Source organism: Puma concolor, chromosome A1 (assembly GCF_028749965.1).
Source record: "Puma concolor isolate L17-30 chromosome A1, mPumCon1.1.hap2, whole genome shotgun sequence".
NCBI lineage: Eukaryota > Metazoa > Chordata > Mammalia > Carnivora > Felidae > Puma > Puma concolor.
The window spans coordinates 154,650,576-154,672,302 of NC_141667.1; the positions used below are offsets into that span (position 1 = coordinate 154,650,576).

Consider the following 21,727-nt stretch of genomic DNA (forward strand, 5'->3'; position numbering starts at 1 on the left):
CCAGATATATCTTGGAAAAGTTGAGATAAAGGAAGTGGACTTATAGGATCCTCAAGGTTGCAATAATGTTAAGCTAAGATTCTCTTTTGCTCATAGCAAAGCATAATTATAGAGGCAGCTGAGCTCCTAGAGGGAGGTCACTCTGCCAGTTTCAAGGACTTGTCAATGGACTATAGGCAGTAAGGGAACTTAATTTTGTATTTGCCTTAGTTTCTCATATTACCATGGCAAGCACTTAAACTCCTTTCCTTTGTTCTTGGGTAGCCAGGAGTGTCTGAGGAATATTGTACATATTCCATCTGGTGGGGTATAGTGGTGGTGTCAGCCTGTATTTTGCCCTCAGCTTGCCCCCAAGTTCTCTCATCACCTGTATGATAGAAACCAGTTACAGGAAACATGGGAATTGTGTCATCCACAATATTTGGAGAGGGAATAGTTTAGAGCAAACATTAAACAAATGAGTAAAAATATTATCTATTTTCTAGAAAATAAGGAGAATATTACAGATCATGCTCTGCAAATAGACCCCACTTTATCCCAACAATAAGAAGACCCTGCTGTCTTTCATTATGACGCTGGCCATAAGAGAAGCCATGACTCTCACATGCTCATTTGAATGCCACTGACATTATTTGAGAACTGTTACAGATATCAGGAATTGAGTTTTGGAGGACTTTCTACCCTGGCATCTCTGTTCATTAGTGAGAACCTGAAGGAAAGTTATCCTCACTGGAGTCTGGCTTAAAACCAGAGATATAGTAAAGGAAAATCAATGGAGAATTGGTGGCTTCAAGGACTTAAAATCCATGTTATTAAACCCAAAATCAGAGGAGTGTGTCTCTTAGTGTTCCTCTCTATTGAAATTGAACTAAAACTATTAGAATCAGTTTAAAGATTAGTGGATGGAGACCTAAATTAAAATTGTTACATGCTTTAGAAGCAGATGAATATCTTAGAATTCAATGGTCATCTACATACAATAAATAATTGAAGCAATGCTGCACAGTTTATTCTAATGAGATCAAATGAGATCTTATCTTTTATCTCACTGGGAAAAAGGCAGTAGCATCAGCTCTCAGATCAGAGATGGGACTGGAAGGCAGGGTCCCAAAGGCTTTAGAATCTGAGAAATGAAATTAGGCACAGCTAAAGTCTGACCTCCAGGGAGAATCCTATATGCTCTAAAACTCTGAAACTGTGTTAAGAACATTGCCCCTTATTGAAGAAAGAATTGCCATAGGCATAGAGCATTAAGGACACTTTTTCCTTTTTGAACTTGGAGACTGCACAAAGAAAAAAATCCTGGTGTGTAGAGGTCAGAAATGTTCAATAAAAATCATTATAAGTGTGATGGGATAAGGAACACATGAAACAGGATCCTGGAGGAATATGGGAAAATTCTTTGCAGTTTTCTGGCTCTTCATCTGACTTGAAAGTAAGAACTTTATTTTTAAGGAGCACTGTGAAAAGAATTCCAAATTACTTAGCTATTTTATTTTTACTTGTTCTCTATTAAAATAATTTTAATTTTGAATTTTAAAAATATTTGTTAAAATCTTTCATCAGTCTTCTATGAATGATATTCTTATATTTCTTAAAGTTTTTATTCAAATTCCAGTTATTTAACAGTGTAGTACTAGTATCAGGTGTACAATTGCGTGATTCATCACTTATATACAAAACCCAGTGCTCATTGCAAATTTTCTCCTTAATACCCATCATCCATATACCCGATCCCCTCCCCACCTCTCCTCTTACAACCATCAGCTTGTTATCTGTAATTAAGAGTTCTTTCTCTCTTGATCTTTCTTTCTCTTTTCTCCTTTGCTTATTTATTTTGTTTCTTATTTTCCACATATGAATAAAGTTTTTGTCTTTCTTTGACTGATTTATTTCACTTAACAATATACTCTCTAGGTCAATCCATATTGTTGCAAATGTTAAAATTTAATTATTTTTGAAGCCTGAATAATATTCATTATGTATTATATGTTTACTATATGTGTATATTATCCTCCACTTTTAATTAAAAATAAAATATGTTTAACATCTTATTCCCTTAGTGGGTGCTCCACTCTCTCTCATTTACTCAATTTTATGTGATTAGTTACCTTTCAAAACAAAACATGAAATCAAAATATTCAAAAAAATCTTATTTTTATAAGTGATCTTGAAAGAGAGCTTAAAGTCCATGGGACTGATAGAAATATTTGTGTTGCCTATTAGATATTTTAAAATATTTGAAATTTATATGCACATATTTTTACATTGAAATATGACTTTATGTTTCCATTAGTACAGTAATTATTTGGAAATAGGTATCTTCCTACAACTGTTTACTGTAAGATGAAAAATTATCATTTTTGTTTTATAAATTTAACCTAATCAATGGAAAAGTAATATTAAACTATAGGAAAATTTTTAATTGTGGAAAATACAATACTTGTGTCTGATTATGAAACCAGTAGGGGTGGCTTTCAGATGTTAAAGTAAATACTGACTTTACTAATAAAAAATTATGTTCACATTGTGAGACATGAAACAACACTGGTCAATTTATGTGTATATGCCTCCTTTGTACTTCTTGGAATTACAGGTTAATAAGAGATCAACAAAATGGACCTTGGCTAAAGTTGAAAAACCATAACATTGAAAGTTTCAGAAACTAGTTAAAGAATCAATAGAAGGTCTGAGCCTACTTTTCCAGGTGTAAAGAAGAAACATCAAAGTAGGAACAAAGGAATCTTCAGTTTGGCTCACTGTCACATGGAGAATGTGCTCTTTTTTCAGTTGCACACTATGTAGACCTTGGATTACTCAGATAATTAAGGCACTGAAATTAAAATGATTGAGGGGCTAACCATAAGTAGAGGAATCTAACTAGAATAATGATTATCAATTCCCACAACCTTTAGCTTTTGAGAGAAACTCCTTGTCATTGTGTGTAAATTGGATGATTGGGAAAACGAATGTTAATTCAACAGAGATGGGCTCAGGGACAGGAAATTTTCAAAAGTCTGACTCAAAGCAGAGAAAGGGTGATGAGAAAGATTCTAAGGATGGAGAAAATGTCCTTACAATTTCTATAGTTATTACTCAATTAGAGCTTTGTGTATCAAAAGTGTGGTTCATTTATAAAGGTTATGGAAAATTATTTTTTTAATTATTTTTTTTTTCTTAGAGCGTTCACTGAGAAATCCACAAATATTGGGAGAGGTTGAAAGAGGCTGCTTGGAGAACTAAATAAATTCTCACTGAAGTTATGCTAAAGTAAAATCAAAGAGAGTCTCTAAAGACTAAGATGATCTGAGGGAGAAAAATATGACCATGTATCTCCCCCATGGGGTTTGTGAGTGATCATGGATTATAACTCCGGTGTGACTTTAAGATGGGAGGGCACTCAGTTTTTCTCATTAGATATAGTTGACATCTTTAATATTTGTTGGTTCTTTTTAATAATTAAGTATTTACTAGTGTTTCATGATAAATATCTGGCTTACAGTCTTAAATCTTGTTATTTTAATGAAAAAATGGTATGATACATTTGTAAACCAATTGGTCAAAATTACCACAGTAGTTTTCTAATTGTTTTCTGTTTTAGTGTATATCTGTGAAAAAATAATAGAAAATATTATTGAGGACATTTTTACCAAAACATATTTTTTTTAACAAAAATATGGGATAAATCTTAATGTCCTTCAATGAGAAGTGGATAATATATTAGAATATCAAATAATATTAATGGTTATTTTCTGGGAGCCGATCCAGCCAGCCTTCCTGGTGGCACAGCCCAGGTGGTTGGCGGAAGGGCAAGGCACAGTGACCCTCTGAATGGGAAGCTACTGGTATCCCTCCTGTTACTCATCATGGCCATCCCCATGATCCAATTGGCACCAATGATTCAAAATAAACCCATGGGGACAGACTCAGGGATATTTCCTGGGGATGGCCCCCAGGAAAAACTCCCTCTGGGAAAAACCATGAGAGTCTGAAGATGGATAATGAAGCTTTATATCCAGCAGGTGCCACCCCACCTCCTGCTCGCTCTCTGCCCAAAGGCAGGATAGCCCCATACATTCCCCCTGCCAATGAGGGAGGCAAATGAATTCGAAATTCCTACTCTGGTAATAAGGGAATGTACTTGTGGATACAGGTTCCGTCTCCTGTGTCCACCTGGCCCCCAGAAAGCATTCCAGATGATAACTGGACTTGGTGGGTCAAAGTACAAAATGGTTCTTTGGTTCCAAAACACACATTGTCTCCCTGGGAAATCTTAAAGCAAGGATTCCCATGGTGCCCTACCCCAGATCAAAAGGAGTACTTCTGTTCTTTGTATTGTAAATGATTCAAGGGAACAATCAGAAAAACATGCCCCTGTAAACGTTCCACTTGAGATGCTAAGAACTAGATAACCCTTCATAGAAATAACAAAATAGAGGTTTATAGGCTATAAGTAGACATTGTTATAATCAAGGTAACATGAGAAAAAGAGAAATTAAATCTAAAAGCAAAAGAGCATGAGGAGAAATCTCAAGGAAATAACCAAGATGTGCCCTAATGGTTGAATGCACAAGGGAATATTCTAAGCATTAGGTAATGCCAAAAAACATTGATGACGCATGCTAAGGAAATTTTCGTTAAGGAAATTGCTAACATATATATTGCCAGACTCATAACAATAAAGCGGCCAGTCTAACATACTGCTGTTGTCTGTGTCCATTTGTACCCTTGCCAGCGCCTTTCATCCTTCGGGAAACCCTGGACCTGCTGGGGCTGGACCCCGGCAATTATTTAAACAGATTGCATAACAAACAAAATTTATCTGTGACTTCTAACTCACATCAAAATTTGCATCAGGTAGGATAATACTTATGCAAACAAATATGCATTCTATTACAATTGGAATTATGGAGCCAATTCTACAATTCCCACTGGAAATACATTTAGTAAAAATAATTTGAAATGTTCACTTAGGGAGCAAAATGGAGTTCATCTTCCACAATGAATCTGAGTCAATTCTATTGGACTGTTATGCTAATAGTTGTTTCATTCCCAAGTCAACTATAAATATGAATATTTTGGTATTTAAAAATTTCCATCTATCTCATGATGCTAAAGTATACATACTTCAAAAATAAAGAAGTAAATAATATTTTGTTACACTGATGTATATTTTCTTTATTCAATAGGTGGCAAATAATTTTAAAATATGATGAATCAAACACTACTAATGGAATTCTCGCTCATGGGATTTACTGAGAGCCAGATGCTATTGAGGCTACATACTGTGGTCTTCTCACTGATCTACCTAGTGGCCATGATGGAGAATTTAATTATCATCCTCCTCACAGTTCTTGATCAACGCCTCCACAGTCCAATGTACTTTTTCCTAAGGCATTTGTCTTTCGTAGATCTGTGCCTCATTTCTGCCACACTACCCAAATCCATCCTCAATTCCATCACCTTCAGTGACTTCATCTCTTTTCTGGGATGTGTGTTACAGCTCTTCTGTGTGGTACTACTGTCTGGGTCAGAGATTGGCATACTCACTGCAATGTCCTATGACCGCTATATTGCCATCTGTCATCCTCTGCATTATGAGGGTGTTATGAGCAAAGGGCTCTGTGTCCAGCTAATGACTATTTCCTGGCTCAATGGAGGGGTCTTGGGAATCTTGTACTCATCTGGGACATTCTCTTTAAACTTTTGTGGGTCAACTAAGATCCATCAGTTCTTCTGTGATGTCCCTGCTCTACTAAAACTCAGTTGTTCTAAGGAATATGCAACTATTAATGTCTGTGTGGCCATTGGGGTCTGTTACGCATTTTCATGTTTAGTTTGCATTGTGATCTCTTATGTATATATTTTTGCCACCGTGTTAAAGATCCCAACCAGACAGAAGCAGTCCAGAGCTTTTTCCACCTGCCTGCCTCACCTCATTGTGGTGAGTGCATTCCTTCTAACAGGTGCTATTGCTTATTTAAAGCCAGTTTCTGATGAGCCTTCTCTTCTGGACTTGTTTGTGTCTGTGTTCTATTCTGTGCTACCTCCAACCTTGAACCCTGTTATTTACTGTCTGAGAAGCAAAGATATTAAATCAGCCCTAGGGAAAATCCTAAGTAAAGTTAAAAGGAGTGGAATAATGGAAAGATGACTAAAGTTGAAGTTAGGAAGTAGGAAGTTTTGTTGTTCCACAATTAACTAGCTGTTTGGAATTATTTGTATTAGAGATTAATATATTATGGAACCTTGTTAGTAATGACCTCAGGTTATCAGGTTTTTTTAAATTAATGTTTATTTATTTTTGAGAGACAGACAGACAGAGAGAGACAGAGCGTGAGCAGGGGAGGGCAGAGAGGAGACTCAGAATCTGAAGCAGGTTCCAGGCTTTGAGCTGTCAGCATGGACCCCAAAGTGGGGCTCTAACTCATAAACTGTGAGAACATGATCTGGGCTGAAGTTGGATGCTTAACAGACTGAGCCACCCAGGCACCCCTCAGGATGTCAGTTTTAATAGAAATAAATCTTCTCTTATATTCCTTCACATTCTGTCTTAATGTTTTCCTTTTACATCTTCACTGATTTGGACTTCTGTTCTGAGCTCCATATACATGAGATTTATATATTTGTATTCCTCCAAAATTATCAACTTCCATGACATTTTATCATTTATCTTATGATGGAAATTTGATTTTAATTTAAAATGATTTTAACTAGGGGCGCCTGGGTGGCGCAGTCGGTTAAGCGTCCAACTTCAGCCAGGTCACGATCTCGCGGTCCGTGAGTTCGAGCCCCGCGTCAGGCTCTGGGCTGATGGCTTGGAGCCTGGAGCCTGTTTCCGATTCTGTGTCTCCCTCTCTCTCTGCCCCTCCCCTGTTCATGCTCTGTCTCTCTCTGTCCCAAAAATAAATAAAAACGTTGAAAAAAAATTAAAAAAATAAATAAATAAAATGATTTTAACTAAATTTTGCATTTATTTATCTTCTGATGGAAATTTGATTTTAATGTGAAATTATTTTAATGGAATGTTGCAGTTTTAAAAAATACTTTATTTTTTCACAAGCTTCAGTTATTTTATTTTTTAAATGATTTTTTAAAATTTATTTTTGAGAAAAATAGAGAGTGGGTAAGGGGAAGAGAGAGAGAAGAAAGAGAACCCCAAGCAGGATCTACACCTTCAGTGTAAAGCCTGATGTGGGGCTTGATCCTACAAACTGTAAGATATGATCTGAGCTGAAATCAAAAGTGGGATGCTTAACCAACTGAGCCACCCAGACACCCCACAAGCTTCATTTATTTGACTAATATGTGTTTGATGAGGATTTTATACAATTACTCATACATTTAAGAGAATGATTCTCTTAAATCTTTGCTTCTTTTGATTAAAATTTTATTTTTTTTGATTCAGATGCTTTTCTGTTTATAAAATTTATTTTTATCTAATGTGTTGATGCTAGATGTTGGTTTAATTTTCTTTTTTTAATGTTGGAACTTAAGAAAATAGCATCTGGCATTGTTTCTCACATTGTGATAAATCCCATATCCACTCTTTCCAGATTTCAGTATCATATAACATTTCCAATATCCTAAATATTCAAAATTATTTTCCACTTATTACTGCAGAAAACTATCTTGTCACTGTTATTCTTTTCAGTCTTTACTCCACATGCTCTTTCAATTCTTAAGTTTATTTACGCATTCTGAGAGAGAGAGAAAAAGGGTGAGATGAATGTGAGCAGGAGAGGGGCACAGAAAGAGGGAGAGAGAGAGAGAATCTCAAGCAAACTGCAATGTGAACGCAGAGCCTTATTCGGGGCTCCAATTATTGAACCATGAATCATGACCTGAGTTGAAATTGAGAGTCTGACATTTAACTGACTGAGCCACCCAGGTGAGCCCATACACTTTTATGATCAAAATTAATATTTGTTGATCACTTTCACTATATCAGACACTTCTATGTGCACCATCTCTACTAATGGTGTCTAGCAATGTGAAGTGATGTGAATATAAACAGATGGGAAAACTGAGATTGAGGGAAGATGGGTAGCATGTTTTCAGTTATATGGCTCACAACATAGGGACATGGGGAAAATAACTTTCTTGTCTGTATCAATACCTTTCATGCTCTGTAGGCTCATCATAGCATTTATGAAACTTTATATTACCTTCCTGATAAAAAACATCATACTTGCCCAAATTATACCCAAATTTCAAAGTGTAGCTTAAGTAAGGTCTGGATATAGAGAATTATGAAGCACTTAATTACACATTTCCCCATCTCTAAAACCTTATACATAGCTGATGGAAATAGCTTTAGTATCTCTTCTAATGAGACTCATTTATATAGATATAGATAGATATAGATATAGATATAGATATAGATATAGATATAGATATAGATAGATGTATATAATATATAGATGTATATATATAGATGTATATTTATATATAGATGTATATATATACATCTATATATATTGTTGATAAACAAACATATATATATATGATATATCTCCCTTCTAATATGCAAATTGATTTAACACACAACAACTGGTTTATATGATACCTATGTGAAAGGTCCATATAGAAGTAAACTTTGGTTTATTTTTACAGTGCAAATCATAGCTCTGAGCAGAAAATAGCTATATCTCTTTTAACATACTTTGATATCAATCCATTTCTATTCATTTCAAATGCATCACAAATTTAGTTATTTGTTTTCTGAAAAATAAACATTACATCAAATGAATATATAAATTTTTGAATGAGACCCTTTTATGGAAGCAGTAAAATATGAAAAAAATGTTTATCTTAGAATCAAGGACATGAAGTAATGACTTAATTTTTAAGGAAATCATAAAGGGTAGTTTATTAATCGCACAAGTATACATATACAAACATATAAATACAACAAAATTTTCAATACAAGAAAGAATCAATGAGTAGTATAATGAAGTAGAACTGAGAAGAAGATGGGGACTGATTTCATTTGTTTAAAATGGATACTATGAGGAAAATAAAATACTCTTCCTTTTCTTAGAAGTGTATGGTTTTAAATAACCATTGTAATACAAAATAATAGAGTAACCGTTTAATTCTTTCCTAATTCAAAAGAATTTTAGCCCGTCTTTGCATAGACAAAAACAAGGTGTATGCATAAGGAGGGATGGTTTAACCTCAGATTACTCCCACCCTGGTGCTGACTGCCATTTCCCTCCACCCAACAAAACTCCCTACTTTGTGTGTGTGTGTGTGTGTGTGTGTGTGTGTGTGCAGATATCAAAAATGTCCATTGACAATCAAAACCGAACTTAGAATGGGAATTTCAGATAGATGAAGCAAATTTTATGAACAATTATGGACCTCAATTTGGTTAAAAATTTTGCTGAAACGATGCATGCAGCTTTGTATGGTGACCATCCATAAGACATAAGTGAGAAAAGCTAATGTCACTGCTTGGAACAGGTGATACCTAAGCACAATGCAGTGACTAAAGACTGGAGTCTGGGAGTTGCTCTTATGTGAATCCCATGCTGATCTCCTCTTCATTTCATGATCTTTTGAGATTCTCTGATGTCATACTACATGCCCACTTCCTCTATCTAGTTGAGGTCTTTTTCAATTCTGTTTTCCATTTATTAGATGGCCATCCTTTTACTTTTTTTTTTTATTTTTTTTTCCTTAAACTAAGCTCTGACTCATAAAATGTTTTGTTCAGGCTGCTCTTGCTCCTAACATATATTTAAGTAGTTCATTTTGAATAATACAAACTAACAATGACTATTTCTTTATGCAACTGAGTGTTGTTGTTTTAATGTTTGCGTGTTATTTTGAGAGAGAGAGAGAGAGAGGACAAATGTAAGTGGGACAGGGGCAGAGAGAGGAGAAGAGAGAGAATCCTAAGAAGTTTCTACACTGTCAGTGTAGAGCCAGATTCAGGGTTTGATCGCATGAACTATGAGATCATGACCTGAGACCAAATCAACAATGAGACGCTTAACTGACTGGTGTCCTGGTAACTGAGCTTTCACCATCCTAAATCACTAGGTATCTCTAATTGATAACAAGATCTTCTGATGAGAATTTAAAGAGAAATACAGAAAACAATGTCAATAGCTATCCTATATGCAATAAATTAATAAATAGGTAGTCTATTGTATGATATCAGAAATTGAAGGTTTCTGTGAGTTACAAATATTTGAGTGCTTTTTCTTCTCTTTTAAGATTTTAATATAAGATATGATTATATATAGCCAGGCATTTGCATGTAAAATTCTCTACTGCCCCTGTGAACATTATGCATAATGTATACATTATACAAAAAACAATAATTTTCCTTATATAATATACACTATATGTACATGTTTATGCATATAGCAAACATAAAGAAAAAATGGGACTACTGGCTGGCTCAGTCAGTAGAGCATGCAACTCAATCTCAGGCTTATGAGGTCAAGCCCCATTTTGGCTGTAGAGCCTACTAAAAAACAAACAAACAAACAAACAAAAACACAAAAATTGATGGATGATATAGGAAAAAATAGACAGTAGATTGATTAATATACAGACAGATCACCTGCAATTTTACTTGTATAATTTTTATCATTAAACAAAATGAGGAGAAATGATCTCACCATTTGGTTGTTTTTATTTTTTATTTTTTATTTATTTATTTTTAAAAATTTTTTTTTAACGTTTATTTATTTTTGAGACAGAGAGAGACAGAGCATGAACGGGGGAGGGGCAGAGAGAGAGGGAGACACAGAATCGGAAGCAGGCTCCAGGCTCTGTGCCATCAGCCCAGAGCCCGACGCGGGGCTCGAACTCGCGGACCGCGAGATCATGACCTGAGCTGAAGTCGGACGCTCAACCGACTGAGCCACCCAGGTGCCCCCATTTGGTTGTTTTTAGATTCTACATATAAGTGAGATCATACAGTACTTGTCTTTCTCTGTTTTATTAATTCCTAACTTTTCACTTAGCATAATGTCCTCAAGATCCACCCATGTTGTCACAAATAGAAATATTTTATTTTTATCGCTGAATAGGATTCCATTGCATTTATATACCACATTATCTTTATCCATTCATTCATCAAAATATACTTAGATAATAGATACATGGTTATATATCTTGGCTATTGTAAAACTGTTGAAATGAAAATGGGGGTGCCTTTTTGAGTTAGTGTTTTAGCTTCCTTTGGAAGTGGAATGGTTGGATAATTTTATAGTTTTATTTTGCTTCTTTTTAAGTTTTGTTGAATTTCATATTGTTTCCCATAGTGGCTGCAAAAATTTACATTTCCACCAAAAATGCACAAGGTTTCCTTTTTCTCTGAATTGTTGCCAGCACAAGCTATTTCTGGAATTTTGATAAGAGCCATTTTAATAGGTCTAATAGATATAACATTGGTCTTTCTAGGAGTGTAATTACTTTTTATACATTTTACATACCATAAAAGTAAATAATTTCAAAATGGTTTGCAATATGGTTGCATCAGCTTTCACTCTAAATCATCGTTCATTGTAATTCCTGTGGCTGCAATGTTTCAGGACAACTTGGGTTGTGGTAGTCTTTATTTTAGCCATTGTAATGGGTTTGCATAGATATTTCACTTTGTTTTTTAATTTACATTTGCCTGATAATTAATGATACTAAGCTTGTTTTTAAGTGTTTGGGTTACCTCTTTTGTAAGTTGCTTATTCATATTTTTATTCTTTATTGATTCATAGCAATATATTTTTTATATGAAATTTATTGTCAAACTGGTTTGACATACAACACCTAGTGCTCATCCCAAAAGGTGCCCTCCTCAATACCCATCACCCACCCTCCCCTCCCTCCCACCCCCCATCAACCCTCAGTTTGTTCTCAGTTTTTTTTTTTGTTTTTTTTTTTAATTTTTTTTTCAACGTTTATTTATTTTTGGGACACAGAGAGACAGAGCATGAACAGGGGAGGGGCAGAGAGAGAGGGAGACACAGAATCGGAAACAGGCTCCAGGCTCTGAGCCATCAGCCCAGAGCCCGACGCGGGGCTCGAACTCACGGACCGCGAGATCGTGACCTGGCTGAAGTCGGACGCTTAACCGACTGCGCCACCCAGGCGCGCCCCTGTTCTCAGTTTTTAAGAGTCTCTTATGCTTTGGCTCTCTCCCACTCTAACCTCTTTTTTTTTTTCCTTCCCCTCCTCCATGGGTTTCTGTGAAGTTTCTCAGGATCCACATAAGAGTGAAAACATATGGTATCTGTCTTTCTCTGTATGGCTTATTTCACTTAGCATCACACTCTCCAGTTCCATCCACGTTGCTACAAAGGGCCATATTTCGTTCTTTCTCATTGCCATGTAGTACTCCATTGTGTATATAAACCACAATTTCTTTATCCATTCATCAGTTGATGGACATTTAGGCTCTTTCCATAATTTGGCTATTGTTGAGAGTGCTGCTATAAACATTGGGGTACAAGTGCCCCTCTGCATCAGTACTCCTGTATCCCTTGGGTAAATTCCTAGCAGTGCTATTGCTGGGTCATAGGGTAGGTCTATTTTTAATTTTCTGAGGAACCTCCACACTGTTTTCCAGAGTGGCTGCACCAATTGGCATTCCCACCAACAGTGCAAGAGGGTTCCCATTTCTCCACATCCTCACCAGCATCTATAGTCTCCTGATTTGTTCATTTTGGCCACTCTGACTAGCATGAGGTTATATCTGAGTGTGGTTTTGATTTGTATTTCCCTGATAAGGAGCGACGTTGAGCATCTTTTCATGTGCCTGTTGGCCATGCGGATGTCTTCTTTAGAGAAGTGTCTATTCATGTTTTCTGCCCATTTCTTCACTAAATTATTTAATTTTGGGGTGTGGAGTTTGGTAAGTTCTTTATAGATTTTGAATACTAGCCCTTTGTCTGATATGTCATTTGGAAATATCTTTTCCCATTCTGTCGGTTGTCTTTTAGTTTTGTTGTTTCCTTTGCAGTTTAAACAGTCTGAATGAAATGGTTGTTGGTTGTGCATTTTGAGTATATTTTTGTTTTTTATGACTCATCCTTTCAATTGTCTTAATAATGTCTGTAAAGAGAACAGACATTCTTAAATTAGTGTGATGGACAGGCTAAAAAATTTCCTTTATTTTTGAACATTTTGTGTTCAATTAAAGGATTATTTTCCTAGTCTGAAGTCATAAATATATTGTCATATTATCTTTCAAAACTTGATATTTTTCAATTCAAATTTTTATCAATTATCTCCATGGCATTGATTTTTCATGAGTGAAGTAAAGTAGACATTACATTTTATTTTAACTATAAAGATACAGATATCCAAATGATGTTACACTTACTATTTTTCTGCATTGCTTTTTCCCTGCTTATGTCATATCTATGCATTTTAGAGTTTTTGGCCTTTATTCTACTATACTTGAATAAATACCAAATTTTAAATATAATTTTATAATATGTCTTCATCTCTAGAATAAGTTATTCTTTCTTTACCCTAAAATTAACTCTTTCCATTAGATTTGTATAAATTTGTTTTCAAAAAAGTTTCAGAAAACATAAGGCAGGATTTTTTAAAAATATTGTTTTTTGTTTGTTTGTTTATTTTAAGTAATCTCTACACCCAACATAAAGCTTACCCTCACAACCACAAGATCAAGAGTCTCATGCTCTTCTGATTGAGCCAGACAAGTGTGCTAAATAGAATTTATTTGTATCTACATTTATATGAATTCTTTTAGTTGAATAAATTTTAATATTTACCAATTGTATTTTCTAACTCATAAATATTTTCACTGATCTTCTTTATTTAGTAGATACCTGACTTTTCTTCTTGTATAAATCTCATTATCTGAAGAATACTTATTTTCTTTAAGGCATGCTGCTGTGGGTTAAGTTTTTTGTTTGTTTGCTTTGTTTTTCATTAGTTTGTTGTGTTAATCTCAGTCCTCTGGTAAACAGATGCCAAAAAAGATTAGACAAGAAGACTATCTATTGTTGGAAGACCCTCCCCATAGGTTTTATTACACCTATACCTTGCCTTATATGCAAAGAATGTAAGAACTGAGGACACACATATGGGTTATTTTAGCATCAGGGTAATCAGACTTGGGGACCATGGGCCTTGGGGACAAGTGCAAGAATCTTGTGTCTTCTGCCAGGATCCATGTAAGAGTAACATCTAACTTATTAATTTTCAGGTAAAATAAAGTTACATCCTAGACAATTCATCTATTGTGGGAAGGAACCAGGAAAGTAAAGAACAGTCAGCCCCAAATGCAAATCTGACTCACATGAAGCAGAGATGAAAGGAAATGCTGTAAAGCTCTACCAATGTTCTGGCAAGGCTGATGGGGAGTCCTTTATTCAAAATCACTCATCACAGGAGTTGTGTCTCTCAGGAATTAGTTTGTCTTAGCCTACCTGCTGTGCTCAGACTATCTGGGGGCAGCCCATGGATGTGTGGCATTGGGGAAACCTTGGCCATGGATTTGAAAGCACAGCACTTAGAGATGTTAGTAAGTTATGTTCCCTTCAGTGATCTGAGAGATACATCCCCATGACTGCCTCATGGAATAATATATTTATTACAAGATGGCCATTAATTTCTCTAAATTATTTGAGGTATCACACCACTTCCTTTTGGCGTTCTTTGTTGTTAACTAAAAATCAATTATCTATCTAAAGACATTTGAAACAGATTTTTAAAAATTTTTTGCTATTTGCTTACTACTCCTAAGATTTAATTTCTTTTAAATTTACTTCATTTTCTCAATTTTGCTTGTCTGGGTACAGATTTCTTTTTGTGTCTGCAAGAACTATTTCTGGCCTAGCCCTGATTTGGTTCTCATTATTTCATTCTTCAGAATTTGACACATTGCCCAAACTAGTTGCAGAGGGGGCTGGGCGATTTTTCTCAGCTTTTTCAAAAACTATAGGAGACCATGAAAACTGTTACAACTAGCTTTTGTTGCCAGCATCTTCTAACCATAATATACCCCATCCCCCTCTTCAAACCAATATCTAAAAGAAGAGTTGCTGATACTCAGTTTCTACTTCTTGTCAATTTCATTCCTGAATCCCCTGAAATATGACTCCCATTACCAAATTTACCTTAGAGAATTATCCATGCCAAGATCATTGATATATTTTTGTCATTATATTAATCATTCACTTGCTTGACACATTGATGGCTACATTTCTATATTCAACATCATTATTTGGCTTCTAGGATTATTCACCATTGTAGGTTAGTTCATTTACCAGTCTCTAAAGTACTGATGTTTTTCTCATTTCATGATTTTAGACCATGTTCTCTTTACATTACACATACTTCTGGTTTAATTACTACTCACTTTCAACAATATCTGTAACCTCAAATTCCTTCTGAACTCTGAAACTAAATATATATTTTAATGTGGAGTATTTTTATGTATCAAGTTGTTCCACATGCAGCCCAAATCTGTGGTCATTATACTGCAATTAATCTTCCCCCGACTCAAGCTTACCCCCTCTCATCCTGCCCCATGATGTTACATATCAGAGAATGTGACCAATGTCCTTTTATTAGTCTACACCTGAAATCAAGACATGAGAGTCTGTTAAGTCTCTTCACCCAATTAATCTGATAAATCATCGTGTATTTTCCATCTATCAGCATTCAATTCTTTAATAAATACTTTCTATACCTAATATATTCAAAGAAAATTTATAGAAACTGGAGGATCATTGGGGAAAATATATATTTCCTTAATTTTATGGGGTTTCCATTCTACAGGAAATGTTACAAAATAAGGAGTTGACGAGTAGGAAACACAACAATTTCAAGTAATTATGAAGGCTTAAAGTTTTTTTTTTTTTAATTTTTTTTTATTTGACGTTTATTCATTTTTGAGACATAGAGAGACAGAGCATGAATGGGGGGGGTGGTCAGAGAGAGAGGGAGACACAGAATCTGAAACAGGCTCCAAGCTGTCAGCACAGAGCCCTATGTGGGGCTCGAACTCACGGACTGTGAGATCATGACCTGAGCCAAAGTCAGTCGCCCAACCAACTGAGCCTCCCAGGCGCCCCGGCTTAAAGTTTAAAAATACATTTTCATCTTCATCATCCTCCATCATGATTCATATTTAGTAGTAAAGGAAAAACCTCTTAGCAATGTGAGAAGTTGAGGTCTGTTAGATAAAAGGAGTGAGTTTTTTAACCATCCTTGTATCCCTTATTCTATCTGAAGTGAGCGGCATTTATAAACCTGAAGGCTAGATAAAATTTGTTTTAGTAATGGAAAAAATACAGTGTTGCTAACGCAGAATGATAAAATAATACTAGTATTAGATGAAGTCATAAAGTTAGACAGTAATACATTCATTTAAAACTTTGAAACATACTAAGAAATTTTTACATTTTTCTTAGTAAATTTTTAAAATTTTATTTTATTTAAAAAATTAATGTATATCTTTATTTTTGAGACAGAGAGAGACAGAGCATGAGCAGGGGAGAGGCAGAGAGAGAGGAAGACAAAGAATCAGAAGTAGTCTCCAGACTCTGAGCTGTCAGCACAGAGCCCGACACAGGGCTCGAACTCGTCAACTGAGAGATCATGACCTGAGCCGAATTTGGACGCTCAACCACTGAGCCACCCAGGCACCCATAAAATTTTATTTTAAAGATTTCAAGATAGGAGGGAAGTAATTTGACATTGTTGTTGTTGTTTCTTTACTTGTTTGCACTCTCTCTATATCTCTTTTTTTTTTTCTTATTTGTTTTAAGATTAAATATCACTGGCCTGCACAGAAATATTTATTGAACAAGAAATAAACTTGGGAGATGGTTTAAGTGGCTTTTGTGGTAACATAACAAAGAATTGTAGTGGTGTGAAAAAGTAAAGTCACAGATGATATGAACAATTGTTTTTAGATATCAGAAATATTTGGAGTAGGAGAGAATATTACTTGATATACATTATCTGAAAAAGATAACATGAAGTAGAAAATCATGACCAGATCCTTGGGTTCCACTAAAAAGTAGAAGCTGAATTAAGGAGAAATTCAATGCAGGATAAAAAAGGGGGCACTTGGGGCAGAAAATTATGAGTGTATAGTTGTCACAGATGCCTAGAGAATATCATGTTTGAAGAATGAGGAGTGGTCAATGCTGTTGAATACATAGGCAAAAGATTATTTCCTGCTAATCATTGGTGAGAGAATTTTGCAGCTACGGTGGCTTTTGGATATTAACTTCGATGTCAGCTCTTCCCTGGATTTCCAGTGGTCAACCACTGGGCTTGAACTGACATATCCGCTCTCCCCTGGATTTTCAGCCTTCTAACACACACTGCAGATTTTTCTATGCCAGATTACATAATTGCATTAGCCAGTTTCTTAAGATAAGTGTGTATTTACTTATCTACAAAGTTTGACTTTTCTTTTTATTTAATTCTACCTATAGATAATAACATAGAGTGTTTTTTGCTTGTTTCACTTAGAAATATGTCCTTCTGACAACTTATCTATAGACAAAGATAGATATATAAATGATAGATAGATGATGTATAGATAGATACATAGATGATAGATAGATGGAAAGATAGAAAGATAGATAGATAGATAGATAGATAGATAGATGATAGATGGATAGACCTATCTATCTATACACACATCCATCCTATTTGTTCTGTTCCCTCCCTCCCTGGAGAATTTGAATATAGAGATCATCCAAGATCACTTTTGCTAGGGAAAGACATAGATTGGGAGAAGAAGGACCTGGGAAATGGATGGCAGACATTTGTGTGGACACAGACAATACTTGCAACTTTGAAGCTAAAATACTGGAACATTTTTTGATGATGTAAGAATTCCACACCATCCCCCTTACTTGCAAGAATCAACTAACACATATGCAGAATTTTTCCATTGGCTTCACCTGTGAGAATAGTTTACCAGGTGAAATTCTCTTCTTGACATGTTTCCAAACTTTCCTAATTTCTTCCAATAACATAGGGAGACTAAGTTTCCAGAACAGCATTGAAGAAGCATAGAACCTGTATTGAAAAATATTGCTATGAACTAAAAATAGTCACAGGATACTGACAACCTATGGTGGAAGAAATCTGGATAACATGTATGGAAGTTGATTCTAAGGTTATTAGATCAAAGAGAATGTAATATAAAACTGGATAGGACAGTACTCATTTCCACAGGTATACTCATCCAAAGTTTATAATTTATTGTGTTCTTTGAGTACCTGAGAAGTATACTAATAGTCTACGGTATTGGCTAATTGAGGTCTGAATTTAAGGGTGGCCTATAGAAAATGAGACTGAGATGCCAAAACATCTGTCAGTCACAGTTTAGCAAGGACACAAAGGCTCAGAGAAATGGAGATATGTTACCATCAATTTCCCAAGTCATATGTTATCTGTGCCCCTTAGAAGGCCCAGAGAACATTTTTTTGTTGTTGTCCTTGTTTTGTCATAATAATATACATATTTGTAAACAGCACCAAAATCCTACAGCAGCTCATGCTGCTAATCCTCAGCAGTCCATGAATACAAGTAGGGATTCCACTTTGATTCTATTTGTTTCCCTAATTTCAAATAGTTGTAGGTATCTTAAAGTGGTTTAAAAATCAAATGTCTGCAGTGACACATTCTTCATGAAGGTTTTAGAAGTGAAATATATAAATGGATAAAGAGGTAAGAGACAGAAAAATTACTGTTCTAATTAGCAAAAGTATACCTCTAATACTTATAATATGGATTTGCAGGGATTAAAGGCAATTAAAATTCAAAGTCATATCTATTGAGAAGATCTCTCTTTGAGAAATAATCCTGCAATCTACCAAACTTGAAAATATTTATTTTTTTACATTTTATTTTTCTATTATTATAAAGTATAATTGATGAATAAAATTGAATATAACTAAAGTGTACAATGTGATGATTTTATACACATATACACTGTGAAGTGATTATAAGAATTAACATATTAACACATAATTATCTTTTTTTGCCACAAAAATTAAAGATCTCAGAAAATATCCTTTTTATTATTTCAAGTTTTTATTTAAATTTTAACATAAAGTTAACATAAACTGTAATTTTGTTTTCAGCAGTAGAATTTAGTGATTCACCACTTACATATAACACCTGTGCTCATCACATCACATAGAGTGCCCTCCTTAATACCCATCACCCATTTAGCCCATCCCCCACTTAATTTCCAGCAACTCATAGTTTATTTTTTATAGTTAAGAGTCTCTTATAGTTTGCATCCCTCTCTCTCTTTTTCTTCCTTCCTCTATGTTCATCTTTTTTGTTTCTTAAATTCCACATATGAGTGAAACCATTTCTTTCTCTTACTGACTGACTTATTTTGCCAGGTATAACACACTCTAGCTCCATCCACGTCATTGCAATTGTATTGTATTGTAAATAATGCTGCAATAAACATTAGAGTACATATATCACTTCAAAATGATGATTATATTACATTGCATAAATGCTTAAATGTGACATTGCTGGATTTTACAGTGGTTCTATTTTTTTTTTTTTTGAGAAACTTCCATACTGTTTTCCATTATGACTCTATGAATTCACATTCTAACCAACAGTGTATTAATGTGGCCTGCAGTCACATTCAGGTTTTCCTGATGATGATGTGGAAGACAGCTTTAAACAGGAACCACAAGTTCTTGGTGTGGTTGGCACAGGTGAAGTGCACGTAGATCTCCTTGGTATCCTTGCTCTTGTGCAGGGTCTCAGACTTACCTTGGATGTGGCTGGCTACCTGGTCATATTTCTTGGCCCCTCTGTACTCAGGGAAACAGGTGGTATCGGGGTGTGGGTGATCTGCTCAAACAAGTTCTTGTTGAGGACAAGGATAGTGGACCAGTCTGTGACCACTGGTTGTTGGAGAAGTCATTGTCAAAGAGCTTCATGTTCTGGTGCATGTGGTGCATCTCCTCATCCTCTGCTAACACAGGTCATGCGTGCCCAAGGTTATGCAGGAGATGATGGCTGTGACACTCTCAAAGCAGTGGATCCACTTCTTTGATTCAGACCGCGGACTGCCCACATCAAATATCTTGAGGGTAAGTCCCTGAAGGTGAGGTGTGTCTCCACGATGCCAGTGGTCTTCTCTTGAGACCATGGCACGTCCTGCTCTGTGGGGATGTAGTTACTCAGTGTGATGCTCCCCAGGGCAGTGAGGTCAAAGGCAGCAGAGCGGTGGAGCTGGCACTCCAGCCAGCAGCCAGAGCCTACCTGCAGGCCAGGGTCAGACCTAAGCCTCTGGATGACACTGGGCAGACCCTCAGGAAGCACCCCCTGCCCTCAGCAGTTCAGGACAGAGAAAACAGCTGCCTGGCGTCATGTGTACAGGAAGGGCCAGCAAATTCTATCTTCAGATAGTCCGTGGCTTTGACAGTGGCCATGATGGGCTGGATGGTGATGCTGTAGAGGACTGACTGGGACTGCCAGCCTCCTGGATGTTCTTCCTTTGCTTGACAGTGATGCTCTTCCCTGACTCCTCAGCACCCAAAAGTAGCAGCTTCACCTCCCGTATCACCTTCTCACCATCACCCAACAGGTTTTGTAGATCATCTTAGAGCCCTGGGCCGCTGTCCTGTCCTGGGCACTCATGCTGCAACCCATTCCCTGTCCCCTGCCAAGCCCCACTGACACATTCCACTCCCACTGCCAACCCTCCACAGTGCTTTGGTTGTCAGTATCCAATCTTTATATATTGAGTCTCAACAACTACAGTCACATAGGAATTAAAGACATGACTATTTGAAGAATAACAACTAATTTTAAAAAAATAATAAAATAAAAAGTAATAAAAATTAAATCTATTCAAATGAGATATTAAAAATCCAATCTCAGAATACTAACATTAAATATTAAAAACAGTTTATTTTAGGGGCACCTGGGGGCTCAGCAGGTTGAGCAGCCAACTTTTGCTCAGGTCATAATCTCACATTTTGTGGGTTTGAGCCTGCAGGGAACTTGTGGCTGTGAGTGCAGAGCCCACCTCAGATCCTCTGTCCCTGTCACTTGACCCCTCTCCTGCTCCCTCTCTCTCTCTAAAAAAAAAATACTTTATTTATTTATAATAGTGGATAAATACACTAATATATTCCATATAAAATAAAAATAGTGTATAAAATTAGCAGATAAAGGGATAAAATCTAAATTATTCCTCAAAATTATGAACATATTGATACATTTTTGTTCTTTTCAATATGTTTTAACTTTAATTAAAACTTTTAGTTTCATAGTCTGTATACTTATTCTGAACAAATTCTGATTTAAGTGATTTTATACAGACAAGTATTCAATGCTTTTGTTAAATTTTTGTTGCTGCTGTAACAAATTATCACAAACTCTGTGGTTTATCATCACCTACATGTATTATTTTATTTTATTATTTTTAATTTTTTAATTTTATTTTTTTATTTTTTAATTTTGAGAGAGTGAGAGACAGAGCTTGCAGGAGGGGGAGAGAGAGAGAGGGAGAGAGAGACAATCTCAAGTAGGCTCTGCGCAGTCAGAACTATAGATCATGACCTGTGCCAAAACCAAGAGTTGGATGCTTTCCCAACTGAGCCACCCAGGTGCTGGTAAAGTGCTGTAATTTAGAAATCCAACACCAATCACACGGGGGGCTAAAGTGCAGGAGCAGCTGGTATGATTGCATTATTTTCTTGGGTCTCCACTGAACTATCTGTTC

At 35.7% G+C, this 21,727-nt stretch overlaps 1 protein-coding gene and 1 pseudogene across 1 annotated transcript; one reads left to right on the plus strand and one right to left on the minus strand.

Annotated features, from left to right (window-relative positions):
* The first annotated feature begins 5,209 nt into the window (after positions 1 to 5,209).
* Positions 5,210 to 6,154, plus strand: OR14K1 (olfactory receptor family 14 subfamily K member 1). Its single transcript, XM_025920233.2, has one exon. The coding sequence runs from the start codon at positions 5,210 to 5,212 to the stop codon at positions 6,152 to 6,154; it is 945 nt and encodes a 314-aa protein (XP_025776018.2).
* A 13,479-nt stretch (positions 6,155 to 19,633) lies between these two features.
* On the minus strand, positions 19,634 to 20,649 carry LOC112856869 (guanine nucleotide-binding protein G(i) subunit alpha-2 pseudogene; annotated as a pseudogene).
* Between the last annotated feature and the right edge of the window lie 1,078 nt (positions 20,650 to 21,727).

Bases quoted from the DNA above. Each gene is read 5' to 3' on its own strand.
- OR14K1 (XM_025920233.2), top strand. From the start codon at position 5,210: ATGATGAATCAAACACTACTAATGGAATTCTCGCTCATGGGATTTACT.